The sequence below is a fragment of the Notamacropus eugenii genome, chromosome 1 (assembly GCF_028372415.1).
Source record: "Notamacropus eugenii isolate mMacEug1 chromosome 1, mMacEug1.pri_v2, whole genome shotgun sequence".
Taxonomy (NCBI): domain Eukaryota; kingdom Metazoa; phylum Chordata; class Mammalia; order Diprotodontia; family Macropodidae; genus Notamacropus; species Notamacropus eugenii.
This window is the reverse complement of record NC_092872.1, coordinates 241,770,519-241,786,086: the sequence shown is the minus strand read 5'-3', so window position 1 is coordinate 241,786,086 and position 15,568 is coordinate 241,770,519. Positions and strand designations below refer to the sequence as shown.

Sequence of the window (15,568 nt, the reverse complement as noted above, 5' to 3'; positions counted from 1 at the left end):
TAGCAGCAGAAAGCTGCTTGGTATTAATAATGATAGGCCCTAGGAAGTTAAAGTCTCCCTATCTGGGTCCCTCAGGCCTGATAACCCCAGGCACATTCATTCCTTCACCTTGACCTTGACACCATTTTTCTCTCCTTGGAGAAAATATGGCTCTATACTCTCCATAAAAACACCAGACAACTGGCACTTGACAAGAGTATTCCAAAAAGGTAAAAGACAGTTCCCTTATGGGCAGTGGGATGCAGGTCAGAGGCAGGAGCTCCCAATTTCTTCCCACTCAAAGACAACCTCAGGTATCAAGCTTCTTAGGAGGAATATGCCTGGGTTTAATCCTATGCTAAAAGACATTAACTTTGTGCCCAAATTTTCCATTTATACATTCACTCATTCATCCATCAGTCATTTAGTAAGTAACTCCTGTATGTAGACACTATGTTAGGAACCAAGAAAGATGTTGCCCCCTGTTCTCACGGAGTGGCCAGGGGACTGGGAGGGGTAGGGTGAGAGAGCAGAGGATAGAACACGTGGGTAAGTATGCAATCCGATGCCATAATTATCCAACAATTATAGTGCAGAGTAGACTAGAATAAGGGCATCAGAGAAATAATGGTCCCCAGGACAGATGTAGCCACTGCCCAACAGCTTACATGCAGAGGAGTGTCTCACCAGAAGGCTAGCCACTAAGTGATATCTCTTCTCTCTCTCTTCTCTCTCTGCCTTCCTCTCTCTCCCTCTCTCCCTCCCTCCCTCCTTCTGTCTTTCTCTCTCTCTCTGTCTTTCTGTCTCTCTGCCTTTGTCTCTCTTTCTCTCTCTGTCTCTGTCTATCTTTCTCTCTCCTTCCTTCTGTCTTTCTTTCTTTGTCTCTCTCTCTGCCATAGGAACCCAGGAAACCAAGAAAAATACAAAATCATCTTAAATCCTGTGCAGCCCCCTTCCAATTCCAAAGTGACCCTGATGGAATTGTGCAAAAAGTGGGAAGACAGCCTCAAGAATTGCACCATTTTGAACTAAGAAAGTAGTACAGCACAATGGTTAGAGGGCTAGACTGGTCCAGAAGAGCTTCATTCAAATCCTGTCTCCGACACTTAGTTGGACAGCATTTGACCACTTTTGATCCTCTATTTCCTCATTTCTAAAGTGAATGTAATAATATACCTACCTCACAGGTCAACTGAGATAATATATGCAGGGTGCTTTGCAAAACTTTAAGAGTGATATGTGTCAGATAGCATTAGTATAATGTTATCATCATTGTTAATATTAGCCCCACCTACAAACATTAACCTAAATGTTAAGGCTCTAAATATATGATTTTTGTTCAACCACTGAGCAGACATACCCCTAGAAGAAATAAACCACCTCCATAATATTGATACTTTTGTTAGAAATTAAGTCAAAAGATGTCAACAGGTTGTACCTCCATGGAGAGACAACTCAGGGATGTTCCTCAGGAGCCACATCAAGGAAATGGAAGGGTGACAGAATCTCCAAGGAGGAAGGACCTTGAAAGTTGCCTGGTCCAAACCCTACATCTTTGCTAATCTTCTTAACAAGTAATCGTTCATCCTTTTCTTGAGAACCTCTAGCGAGAGACAGCTCACTAGCTTCTAAGAGAGACAGCTGTTCCTTTGGAACAGCTCTGATCAGTAGGAAGCTGTACCTTCTATTCCCCTCCAATAAGAGGTGAGCTCCTTAAAGCTAAGGACCATTTTGATCCTGTCTTGGCATCCCCAGAATCTGAGGTACAGTAGAATCTTAATAAATGCTAGTTGATTGACTGATTGACTTATATAAGGTATAAATCTGTCAATTTTCAACTCCTACCTATTGCTCCTATTTCTGCCTTCTGAGAACAGGCAGTGTGTAGGGTGCATTTCATCCACATTTTACTGTGTGGTAAAAAACAATAAAGAATATTGTTCCATGGAACACTTGACCATATACCCTTGAAGTCCTTATCAAGAGCATAAGCATGAAGTAGACTGTCATGAAAATAACTGCCACTAATGTGGTGACTTCTGGTGAAGGAAAGAAGAAAGGAAGAAAGGAAGAAAGGAAGGAAGGAAGGAAGGAAGGAAGGAAGGAAGGAAGGAAGGAAGGAAGGAAGGAAAGAAGGAAGGAAGGAAGAAAAAGAAAGAAAGAAAAAAGAAAAATAGCTGTCTTAGCAAAGAGGAAATAAGTTGTCATAGATATAAGCACCATTTCAAAATGAGCTATCTGTATGCAATCAGATTGTTAACTGGTAAGGAAAAAGGTCAAACCAACTGGTTAAACTGAATTTATTTAAAGAAATGGATACATTAAAGAAAAGATAAAGATAAAAAGAAACCACTATCTGCAATTAAAGCACTTCCAATCCAACCAGTTGGCCAAAAGTAGACACCATTTTTTAGAAAAGATTTAACTTATACAAAGCAGTGACCACACACAAAAAAAGCCAAACAGCAGGTAACCTGCCTCAAGCAACTAAAATTCAATGTCCTAGCTAAGAAGAAGGACACAGCAGTGAAAGACAATGTCACAATCTAGATTATGGAAAGATTAGGGAGCAAGAAGATGGGAGACTACTAAAAGATAATAGCAAATAAAGGGGGAAAGACCCTGTAGAGACTCCAGCATAAGAAACTACCAAAAGTATTTGTATATACACTTGGAAAGAGGACAAGAAATTAACAAGAAATGAACCAGATCAGCAGGCATTTATATATCTGCGCAATCTCATTAGCAGGGCAGCTAGACAGTGCCATAGTACATAGAGCACCGGGCCTGGAATCAGGAAGACTCATCTTCCTGAGTTCAAATCCAACCTCAGACACTTACAAGCTGGGTGACCCTGGGCAAGTCACTTAATCCTGTTCACCTCAGTTTCCTCTTTTGTAAAATGAGCTAGGGAGAAGGAAACAGCAAACCACTCCAGGATCTTTACCAAGAAAATTCAAAACAGTGTCATGAAGAGTCAGAAATGACTGAACAACAATATTCTCATTAGCAATAATAGTAAAACCACTGCATTTGAACTCTACTTTATTAGTACCCAATGTTCTATATGAGAAAGTAGAAATGGCATTTGCGAAGATGAAGACAGATGAGTAGCTAGACTTGATCAAACATATACAGAAAGGAGAGGGGGGAGAGAAGTCCATGCTAATGAGGATGAAATTTTTCAATCATTTGGGGATCAATTTTCAAAGAAAGGAAGATTCCAAAACGATAGATTATAAATAGTATTATCACTCTCAATCCCCCCCAAAATATAACCACAGTATCAGCATCTACCAACTAATATGCATCCTCTATAATCCTTATAAAATCTTTATGATAATGATCAATTCCTATATCAAGATATCCTTAATAAAACTAAAAGAAGGAAGCAGGCAGACTTTTGCCATCAATTTTCAGTAGCAGACAACATCTTTACAAACACAAAACTGACTGAAAGGTGTAGAAAATTTAACTACTTTGTTTATTGTTGGTCATCTACAAAAGAACATTTGATTCAACTCAAATACAGCCTCAAAGGCTCTCCTCCAACAAGATGTCTCTACAACATGTAAAGAACATGTACATATCTTCTGTGACAGATTTAACAAGGGTGATCTAACTTTGTGCTTCCAAATTATATTTACCTAGGCTTTAAAAAGGGAGATCTGTACTAATCCAAGATACTTGACATGGAGGATGCCCTGTGCAAAAAGTCCAATTAGAAGGTCAATTCCCTATCAGGAATGAAACTTTCCAGGCACTTCTGGAAATGTAATCATCCTGATTGTATCAAGCCCTGGAACACTACCAAGTCTAATCAATGAGATCCATAATGACCTAAAAGAGACCACCTTAGCCATCCATACAAGAAAAACAAAGTGGAATAAGAATGTATATTTCCCAGATTATGGCATTGAGTGACCCATTGAGTTAGTCCACCAAGAGATAAATCTTTTACATCCAATGAAACTAGAGGTTCCTTCAATCAATCAATAAGCATTTATTAAAGGCAGTGACTACTTTGCTTTTTACTTATATCTCAAGTACCTAACACAGCACTGGCACATCATAGGTATTTATGAGATGGAAGGGGTTTAAGGGGCATTGAATCCATTCCCTTCATTGTACAGATGAGGCACAGAGAGTTTGAATGACTTCCCCAGAGTCACACAGATAGTAAGAGTGTAAAATAGGATGTGAGCAAATTCTAACAAAAAGTCCAGTATCTAGCCATTATTACATACTACCTTAACAAATGTTTATTGGATTGAATTGGACAGGCACTGGAAATGGACAATAAACTGTGCCTTGAATTGAATAGAAGAGATAAGGCTAGATCCCATTAAGGAAAGCAGCACTATCACTGATATTAAGCTGCTCCCTGACACAAAAGTTCACCTTCCTCAATTTCAATATTCTCCCATGATGCCATATGATATCACCGTGAGCTCAAAAGAATCAAAATTGCAGGTGACCCCAAGGACGGGGGTAAGCAGACTGCAACATGTTACCAACCATGACTCGTACTTAAAAATTGAATCACAAGGCACAGCCAAGGACAAACAAGGAGGCCACAGAGCTAAAGCAAGAGATAACAGATGGACGGCCCGAGTTTGGAACTGGGATCATGTAAGAACCAGAGGAAAGCCTCCAATCCACTGCAGTTCTGCCCAATCCAACAAGCATTTCTTAAGCACCTGCTTACTAAATTTTAATTTAATTTATTATACACAGATCTCCCAAGGGAGCTCCAGCACTTTTCCAGATCTACTGCAAAGCATTCAGGGAAAGGCATGGACAAAAATGGCGCTGGGTAGGAGGAAAGTAGATAGGTTGTAACCTGCACCAGGGGAGGGAGAATCCATATTGATATGGTCATGGATCCACCTATATGTGGCATACAAAATGCTGTGTAAAGTCAGAGAAAAGATGGTTCCTAACTGAAGACATCAGGTCAGGTTTCCCAGAGCAGATGGGAGGAGCTAAGCCCCAAAGGATGAACAAGACCCAGCGGCTGAAGGAAGAAAGAAGATCCAACAGAGGAAAGACAGTGAAGAAAGACACAAGTTTTCTTCAGATAAGACGGGAGGGGCTAGGAAAGAGGAAGAACACTCCTCATACCTTTAGTAACATGAGCTAACAACTGAGGGGAAGTGACAGAGGAATGGGAGATGTGGAAACAGAGATTGATCAAGGATCACTTTCCTGAGGTACCTGAGAAGCCCGGGGTCAAAAATTAAAAACCATGCAACAAGGTATATAGAAAAGAGTCCTGACTCTGGAGCCACAGGACCTTGGTTCAAAATTCAACTTTGCCTTTTAGTACCTGTGTGACTTTGGGCAAGTCACAAAACTATCTTGGGTGTCAGTTTCATCCACTTCAAAAGCAGTTGGTCAAAATGAGTAAAGTCCCTTCCCACTCAAAGAAGATCCCATGACCTTTGAGGGAGCCAATCCCAAGTTTGCTTTGTCTGTCTAGATTCCCATAGTTTTCTCTATTTTTTCTTGGAAGTAATTGGGAAGGTAGGGGATGAGGCAATACTAGGTGTACTTCAGGGAAATGCTGGGGTTCTTTAGTGTGAATTGGAAGGAGACAAAGAGATGCATGTGGGAAAAAATGCAAATTTCAAGGGTTTCTCCTGGACACTGATTTGCATGGGGGAAGGGCCACAGCCCCACAGATGGGAGTGGAAGATTGATGAGGGTCCATGGTTGGCCCTTCAGGAACTTACCCATCCTCTCTATGCCCCTGTTTGTGATGGATTCTAGGGTTCCAGGTGTGGTGAAAGGAAGCTGTTCCCTACTGGGAAGCTGAAAACCTGTTAAGTCCAATGTGCAAAATATCCCCATGAGGAAATCAAAAGAAGAACCAAGGGTAACTTCCGAGAAGGCAAGAGGAAGTGGGAGCTCTCTCTTGTGACACACCCTAGTCTGTCCAGCTTAGGAGGAGAGGGGGAGAGAATGATAAGGGACGAGAGACAGGAATGCCAGCTCAAAACCATTAGGGTCCTGGAAGAGGGTGGAAGAGGGCTGAGGGAAGAGGATGCTCCCAAGGTCTGGTGTGGCAGGATGGGAGGTCCCAGGATTAGTCAAAGATAATGGTCTACAGGAGTGGATAAATGTTCCCCTCCAAGGGGAAGTGTTGTCCTTCCTGTCCTGCGTATGGAGTTAGATATTTCCTACGTGTCTGGAGGTGAGAAGAACCCCATATGTAGCAATTCCATCTCCTTTCCTCTTGCTTAGAGGTAGAGGGCTAAGGGACAGAAGCCTGTGATACAGTAGATAAGAGCCCCAGTAGATAAAGGCCTAGGTTCAGATCCTCCCTCTACTGACTGCATGACCATGGACAAGTCACTTAACCTCTCTGAACCTCAGTTTCCCCATCTGCAAAAATGAGGGGGGTCAGACTAGATAACCTATTAAGGCCCATTCAGTCTCCAGCATCTATGGCACTATATCTCAACAGCTACCCCCTTCACCCTTCCACCTCCTCTTAGAAACCTTACCTTGATTACTTTCCCAATGTATCTTTCTCTTTTCTGATCTCCCTCAGCTCCTGTTTCTCACACTGTCCTGCACTGTTCGCTAACCTTTTTATAGATGAGGAAACTGAGACGGAAAGAAGGTGAGTGACATAACCAGGGTCACATAGCCAGTAAATGTCTGAAGGAGGATTTGAACGCTGGTCTTCAGGGCTCTAAGTCCAACATTCTAATTGCTATGACACCCAGCTAACTAAGAAAAGCCTAGAAACTTAGAAGCCTAGAACACAGTGGAAGTATACTGGATTTGAAGTTGAAAAGTTCCAGGTCCCAATCCTGGAACTGGGATCTCTCTGCTCCTTATTTTCTGTGTGACCTCATTTTCCTCAAATGAAAAATGAGGGCATTGGACCGAATGGATTCTAAGGTCCTTTCCAGCTCCGGATGAACAAGCAAACTTCCTCACCATGTGAGCTCTACCCAAAGTGAAGTGGTTGCTTGAGAATGGAATAGATTCCCCCACTGCAGATGAGCACTTAGAGGGTAAATCACAGAGGGACTTCAAGGACACACATGGATAGGGTTTTTTCAGGAAATAGAAATAACAATGTTTTATATTTCTACAGGGCTTTAAAGTTTGCAAGATGTTTCCCAGACATTAATTATCTCTTTTCATCTTCCAACTCTGGTACTGCAGCAATGGTTAATCCCATTTCACATTTGAAGAATTTCAGGAAAGAGAAGCTAAGTCACACAGCGAACAAATGGAAGATCCAGAGCTGGACTGGGCTTGTTCCTTGGGGAAAGATGGAAAACAGGCAAAGGGCATGAGACCTAGGTGCCGATCTTGACTCTAACACTCTCTCCTCTGTCTGAGCCTCAGTATCTTCATCTGTAAAATAGGGAGAACACCTGCAATCTCTACTTCAAATGGTTGTTGAAAGGAAAGGCATTAGTGAGTTGTACAGGATTACAGTAACGTGAACTGCAATTATTTCTGACTAAGAGCTAAGCGGATACTCTCAAAGGGCCCTTGAGACTATTTTATGAGTTCTCAGGTAGGGGGGGACTTCCAACCTGCCCTCTCTCAATGATGTCACATAACATGTCACTAATTACTAAAAATTCCCTCCCCTGGCCCCCCTCCCCAACCACCACCACCACCACTACCACTGACTTGGGAAAGTTGTCAGGCTTCCCCCACAGAGGGAAGAAGTTCTATCATGTGGGAACGAAGATCACTCCCAGAAGAGATGAGCAAATTAAACCCCTTGGGACCAGAGGATTTCCACTGGAAATGCTTATGCTTGGGGAGGTCCAACAGTGACTTCAGCTTGAGGAAGAGTGACAGCTTCCCTCCTCCACCCCACTTACCCACTGGGAATAAGGCATCATCCTGCCCCCAGCTATGGTGACCAAAATCGGAAACAAATTTACACTTGTTAATTGGCTTGGCCTCAGGAGAGAATCTGGGCCAATGAAGGGGGCCAAGAGACCAGCTGGAAGGGCAGAGCCATGGGTTTCACTGCCATATGTTAGCCTGAAGGGAAAGTGGACTTCCCTGGGCCTTTCCGCCCCCCAGACCAGGTATTCCTCTTTTTTCCCACTCCCAAAGAGACATTCAGCAAGAGAGGAGAGGAATTTTATAGACTATTGAAGCAAGGAGGGACCTTAGAAAGTATCTAATCCAACTCCCTCATTTTACAGATGAAGGAACTGAGGTTCATAAAGGGAAATGACTTGCCCAAGGTCACATTGCTTTTAGCAGAATTAAAGTCTCTGAACTCCTGGTACTCTCTACCACGCTGGCCACAATGATGTGAATGATCAGAACCTTCCTCACACTGGCAGAATTCCAGCTCCTGACCCTACCTTACTTAGCCAAGGAAACTTTGGAGACTTCTAGGCCCCTGAATCATGCCTTATGGGACTCCTTCAGGAGCCCAGTCCTGCTCCTCTGCATCTTTGTCCAGCTCCTCCATTAGTGACAAGCCTCACATTTACATAACCTTTTTCCCTTTCAATGCACTTCCCCATCCATTATCTCAGGATCCTCACAGCAAACACCACTGGGAGGGAAGCAGGACAAACATTATTCTCCCCATTATATAGTTAAAGAAATCAAGTCCAAGAGAAGGAAAAATGACTTGATCAAAATTATAGATTCAAGGGCTAACTGAAGCAAAACCCAGATGTCCTAGTGCCCCAGCTAGTGCCCCACTTTGTCTGAGGCCACAGGTCAGTTGACAGAGTTAAAGTATTGTGGAGGGAATTAGGGCCTCCCCTTCAGTTCCTCCATCCTTAAGAAATGCTGGCTAATTAGTTGATTAAACGACCTAGCCCCTAGATCAGCATCAGCATATTGAGAAGAATGCTGAATTTGGAGTCAAGAATCATGGATGCAGAATCCCAGAGTCTGAAGGGAGCTCAATGACTGGATAATCTAAACTGTACCTGAAAAGGAATTCTCTCTGCCACAAACAACAACCTCAGGTGACTACAGAGGAACTGGCTGTCATCTGAGGAATCCCATTTCACTGTTCATCAGCCCCTCTCATTAGGAACAGATCATTTGTTTCTTATATAATGGGTTTTATTTTATTTTTTTTTCTTACATAGAAAATTCTTTCTCTGCAGATCTTGTTTCTGGAAGTTCAAGATATTACACCTGAAGGATATTTGGGGGACAAAGAGTCAGAGAAAATCCACTAACCTCTGTCTGATCTCCACCCCACCCCAAAAAATGACCTAGCTGGATCATGTCCAGATACCAATTGAAATTACTCAACATCTTAGTCAGAAAAAGGAAACTTGAGTCAGAGCACCTTGGTTCAAATCCTTCCTATGCCTGTGTGACCTTGGACAAGTCACATCCTCTCTGGATCTCAGCTGATTCTTCTGTTAAAAATGAACCAGCTAACATATACAGTTCTGTAAGTTTTTATCTTTTTTGTCCCACTTGTTAAGGGCAGCATTCCTGACACACTTTCCTGATATGGGCTTTTCCCGGGTCTCTGGGGTAACAGGTGTACTCTCCTCAAACTTAAAAACTAATAAATCGTAACCCTGTCTCAAGCCATTCCCTCAACAGGGGCCTCTCCAACAAACTGCTGCCCCTCCTAATAAAATTGTAGCTAGTGGAGGGAAGGGGGAAGGAAGGGAGGAGGCAGCCAGCATTGCCAGAGGAAGGCAAGGGCTGAAGGCCAGGGAAGGGAGAATGGGATGGCCATACTTCTTCTGATGACAAAGGGGACACTGGGCCCACGGGCTTTTCCATCACACACCCTGTGGTCATTCTGTTCATTGCCAACTCCTAGCCCGGGAACCATATGCCCCATAAGTTTCCCGAAGGCAGCTGGAGGATGGGGCAAGTAGCAAGGTCTGGTTGATGGGGACCCCTCCCTGATGACAGGCAACTGACTCCTAGAAAGTGGGTTGGAAACAGATGGCACCCTGTCTGGGGTTAAAGGAGGAGGGCCTCTGAGGATCTCTCAATCCGAAGTCATCACTTTTTTATCATCATGAGAAAGCTTTGGAGTCTGAAGGTGGAGCCACTAGTCCACCAACACTATGCAAACTGAAGTCAGCATCTTAATGCAGAGGCATAGGCATAGGTACGCATAGATGAAAGGGCGAAGGTCTGGGGTATTTGAAACTGTCTGAGAGGATTTCCTCTGACTGCCTAACATGGACTCAAAAAACACTTTCCAATCCCCAGCGCCAATAAGGAAGGAAAGTTAAGTGCCAAGGAATGGGGAAGGATAGGGGTGGGACCTCCTAGCCAAGTGCCACTAAGTTTGGGGAATTTGGAGGGAAGTGTCAGGCCTGGGGGGAAAGGGGTAAGTGCTAGGAATAGAGGAGATGGGCAATAACTCAATGCAGAGAATGGGGAGAGGGGGCTTAAGTGCTAATGGCAACAGAAAGACTGAATGCAGGGAGGGAGGGCTTTCAGAACCCATAGATATGGCCCCATGACACAATTTTTTTTTCACTCCATCCATGTCACAGCACTTTATAACTGGGGGGGGGGGGGGGGAGAGTGGAAGGAGCTCCGAACACTGTTTGATCCAGCCCCTCCCCACTACCATCACTACGGCCAGGTCAAGGAGCAAGACAAGGAGTACAGATAAGAGTTTAGACGCTGAGGGCCCAAGGCGTCAGGTTCTGGCAGTGTTTTGGGCAGGACAGAGAGAACTGGAAACCTCCCCACCAACCTTTCGGTTGAGCCTGACCTCCTTGCACAATGGGGCTCTGTCAACTGAGACCCTCCGATTTGTGTGTTGGGGTTCTATGCACACACACGCACACACACACACGGGATTTCCTGGGGGAGCCTTGCTCCCTGATGAGAGGTCTGAGATCACAGTTGCCTCCCTTCCCCTGCAGTATCTGCTCCGCTACCCCCACCCCCTGCTTCCCATCCTTTCTGTAAGTAAAATACAATCTCCCCCTCACCCACCCACCCAACTGCTTCCTTGATACAGTCCAGGCTGTAAGGATCATCAATTCAAAGATTTAGAGCAGGAAGGGACCTTAGAGTTCATCTAGTACTCCCTCATTTTACAGATGGGGAAACTGAGGCACCGGGGGAACTCTTTATTTGCCCAAGGTCACACAAGTATTAAGTGGCAGAGCTGGAATTGGAACCCAGGTCCTCTGGCTCCGCTACTGTCCCCACTGTGCCTGCCTACCGCCTTCCTCCCCCTTCCCAATATTGGTAAAGAAGGTAACTTAAGAGACAAAGCAGGCATCAGACGTTCCTTCATAGTACACTTTGTTGTATCCCCAATGTCTAGTTCAATGCCTAGCACATAATAAGCATTTAATAGATATTGGGTAAATGAATGAAGTTAGTTTGCTCTGACCTAGAAACTAGACTGGTATTTCCTCCAGGTTCATTTAGTTAGTTACTCTCCAGGCCTCTCAACCCAGGCCAGTTCAGTATTAATGTGCTGTGTGACCTTGAGCAAGTCATCTTCCTTCCCAGTGCCGCAGTTTGGGGATTTTTTTCCCTCAACCACTCGGGCTAAGAATACCTGGCCCAGATATCGCCTGCCTAGCAGCAGGGATGCCGCATTCCTTTACAAATCTGGCCAACATCAAAGACTTCCAACTGAAACCTTGCCCCGGGCTGCCCCACAGTCCGCAGCAGGGATGAGAGATTTCTGGGCCAGACCCCAGACCCAGGTGGGGGTTGGCATTTGTGCATTGCAGGGGAAGGAGAAGAAAAGACATTTGGGAGTGAACACCACCCCCCTCCCATTTCCAAACCACAAGTCCTGGACTCCACCTCTCAGCCAGTGTCCCCATTGTAGGAAGGACAAAACTAAAGCGAGACTGAGAAACCTCCGGCAGGGGCCTCCAAGTTCACAAGGGAGATTTCCTAGAGCTAAAGCACTCCGCTACTTCTCCTTTCCAATGAGCCCCCCAAAAACCACACTGCTCTTTCATATGTCAGAGCCTTATGTTAGCATCTTCCCTTACCCGCACCGTTCCTGGGCACTGCTAAACCAGGAGGAGAAAAAAAAAAGCCCTGGCATCCCAGGATCCTAAATGCCACCTGCCGGGAGCCATGTCCTCCCCAAGCCAGCCTCCAATTGGCCCCCTAACCCAGGAAAGCCTGCCGGAGAGAGGTTCAACCAGCCAGATAGGTTTAGAGACTCAGAGAGAGAGCCTGAGCCAGGGAAACCCCCTTTCCCTCCTTGCCCAGTGAGCAGTTCACCCTGGGGAGGGGGCCAATGGCCGCTGTCCCGCCCACCCCTGCTGGGCTGGGGCTGCACGCCGAGGAGCAGCTGCAGGTCGGGGTGCAGCTGAAGGGCAGAGTGGCGATTGTCCCCCATCCCTCGGACAGCCACACATACTCCCGGGAGCCCTGAGCCAGGCACTCCCGCTCACGTGGCGGGGCGAGGGGGCGAGAAGGGTCTTTGTTCCCGCAACAAGAGAAGGAACACCAGCAGGCAGGCGGGGTCTGCAATAGGCGCAGCCGAGAGAGGCGGCAGCAGCTCGTGCCATGCTCTCTGCAGCCCCAGAATGGTGAGAGAGCCCGGGGCCGCCAGCCCCGGGGCCCGGCTCGACCGGCTGGCAGCCTGCGGGAGGCAGGCCCCGCGGCGCCCCTGAAAGGCGCTCCCCGCCACCCCAAGGTAGCCAGGGACACCGGAACCCAGGGGGAGGGGGCCCGGGCGGGTCACCAGCAGTCTGGGGAGAAAGTGTCTCGGGAAAGGGCTCTTGGTGCCTCAGGAGTATGAGCTGAAGTTGGGGAGCTTGGAGATCCTCTCCTCTCCAGTCTTTTCTCCACCTCCCTCCCACCTCGAGCGCTGCAGATTTGGGCTGCGGGCAGGTCTCGGTGGAGACTGAGCTCCAGGCTCTGGCAGCCAGGGATCGCCGCCGCATTAACGCGGCTCCGGCACGCAACACACAAATATACACATACTCACACAAATTCAAACACACGCTGACAGGAACACAGCGACAATCAGGGATCACACGCCGGCATACTCACATATGGACACACACCCCGACACAGACTTACACTCGCATCTAGTGATATATTGACACAATCCGCTCGCAGATACACACACTGACCCAGACTTACTCACATGTCCAGTGACACACACAGACACAGACCCCGACACACAAGGATGCACTCGGACACACATTCATCTAGGCATACTCGCGCTTGCCAGGCGCTGCTGCTGCCTGCTGCCACACGCGCGCGCGCGCGCGCGCTCACACACACACACACACACACACACACACACACACACACACACACACACTCGCGACCCCGGCTGACAAACTGACTCTCCCAAGCTCCCGCAGCGGGCAGGCGCCTCCCTCGGCTCCCGGCTCTCACTCGCCTGGTGCCCCCAGCTCGTACCCACCTTTCCACGCTGCGGTGATGCGGGGGCTAGTCTTGGAGTGGCTGCCGGCGGCTGCGGCGGGGACGGTGGCGGCGGCTGCAAGAGTAGCGGCTCCGAGCAGCTGCAGAAGCAGAGAGAGCTCCAGGAGGCGGCCAGCCCTCGGGGAGCACAGCGCGGAGAGCCGCGGCGAGGGAGCGGGGCGCCGAGTCGGGCGCTGCTGCAGCGGTGTCATGGCCCGGGTGGGCTGAGGCTGCGGGTCGAGGAGCCTGGAGAGCTAGCGCCACCCGAGCAAGCGAGTGACTGGAGGCAGCACCGAGCCAGCCACTCCAGCCCAAGCCTGGGGGCGGAGTTAGGGACGGGCAAGCACCTACGCGGGGTACGCCCTCCCCCTGAGCCCCGGGGCAGCAGAGGCCGAACAAACCAAATGTCCTGGGCCGGGGTCCCCAGGGAATTGGAGCTGCGGGAGGTGAGGGGGCGGTCGGGACGCCTAGGTCCCGTGCGGACCCCGCAGCTCCGCCTCCCGCCAGCCTTATTAGAAGAACTAATCAGACGCGCGCGCCCGCGCCCTTCAAGTACTGGAGATGCCCAAATGCTAGAGCTTAGCTAGGGAATGAATCATCCCGGGGAAGCCTCCTGGCTGAGAAAGCACCTTTTCGAGGTCCTTCAAGATGACACGCTTCAGGCGGGGTAGCTCCGACTGGGAGACTCCCGAAACAATGAGGCAGTGAGGTGGAGTGGATACGGCACTGGGCTTGGACCCGAATTTGAAAACCTCCTCCTCTATAGAATGGAAATAACACTACCTGTAATGCCTCTCTCACCAGGCTCTTGAGAAAGAATGTCTGTAAAGAGCTTTTCAAACTTTAAAACGCTACATAAAAGCCAGCAATTATTACACTAGCTAGGTGGCAGCAGTGGATAGAGTCAGGAAAACATGAGTTCGAATTTTGCTTCGGATACTTAACTTAGCTGTGTGATCCTAGGCAAGTCACTGAACTTGTTTGCCTCATTTTCCTCATCTATAAAACAGTGGTGATGATGATAATGATGATGACGACGACGACGACGACGACAGATCCTACCTTCCAGGATACGATACTTATAAAGGCTTTGCAAACCTCCAATTTACATAAATGATAACTATTATTGTCAACAAATGGAAAATTTCACAATAATCATCCCTTTACAACACCACCCCGCACATACACTAAGTAGTCTTGCCTCCCCCCCGTTCAAGTTTACATTCACAAAACAAACCCTGAATTGTGGATGTCTAGGACTTTTGCTTAGGGTCTTTTGTTTAGGCTCTTAGTGTTGGTGTGAAAATAAAATGTATATACCCATGCAGATCAATATCATCTCTGCAATGTATAGCCCTAGAGAATTTCCTAGAACTTTTAAAGGTTAACTGACTTGTCCTGGCATCAGCAAGTCTTGTATTTGTCTTCCTGGTTTTGAAGCTGGCACTCTCTTCATGCTGTCTGTACCCAAGGGTGGTGGTAGTTGTTCAGTTCTTTTCGATTCTTCATGATCCCATTTGGGGTTTTCTTGGGAAAGACACTAGAGTGGTTTGCCATTTCCTTCTCCAACTCATTTTACAGATGAGAAACTGAAGCGAACAGGGTTAAGTGACTTGCCCAGGGTCACACAGCTAGTTAAGTATCTGAGGCTGGATTTGAGCTCAGGTCATCCTGACTCTAGGCCCAATGCTTTATCCACTGTCCCAACTAGCAGCTCCCTTAGAGATCCTTGCTACCTTCAAAACTCAACTCAAGGTTCCCCCTTCTCACAGGTAACCTATACCCATCCTTGGTCCCTTCCTTTGTATCCTCCTGCCCCTTCCTCTCTTCCCTGCTCCATGAAAGAGGCCACCTGCATGGGCCCCAAACTAAGTGGGCATTTCCACTGCTCATTAAGGCTTTCTCCAGCATTTGAACTCCCATCAAATCCCTATCCATATATATATTTAATTTTCCTTGTATGTTTACAGATTGTTGCCCTCCAATAAAATGTAAATTCTTTGAGAGCAGAGGTGGTTTTGTCATCTTTGTGTATTCAGACTCTGCATATAATAAGTATTTAATAGATCTTTTTGAGTTAAGTAATTTAATTTGACAAATATTAAGCTCTTGCTGTATATAGTGGACTATGCTTGATAATGGGGAAGATCTAAAGTGTAGATAAAACAAGATGCTTATTCTCTTGGAGTTTATAGTCTAATAGGCAAGAAAACCTCCTTGGTGG

The 15,568-nt window shown here is 46.7% G+C and overlaps 1 protein-coding gene across 1 annotated transcript in view; it reads right to left on the bottom strand.

Annotated features, from left to right (window-relative positions):
• Positions 1 to 13,785, bottom strand: part of SEMA7A (semaphorin 7A (JohnMiltonHagen blood group)) — a 66,289-nt gene extending 52,504 nt beyond the window's left edge. Inside the window, exon 1 of the mRNA XM_072628377.1 lies at positions 13,346 to 13,785. Within this exon, the coding sequence (XP_072484478.1) occupies positions 13,346 to 13,556 (211 nt within the window). The 5' untranslated portion in view covers positions 13,557 to 13,785. The remainder of the gene's footprint in view (positions 1 to 13,345) is intronic.
• Between the last annotated feature and the right edge of the window lie 1,783 nt (positions 13,786 to 15,568).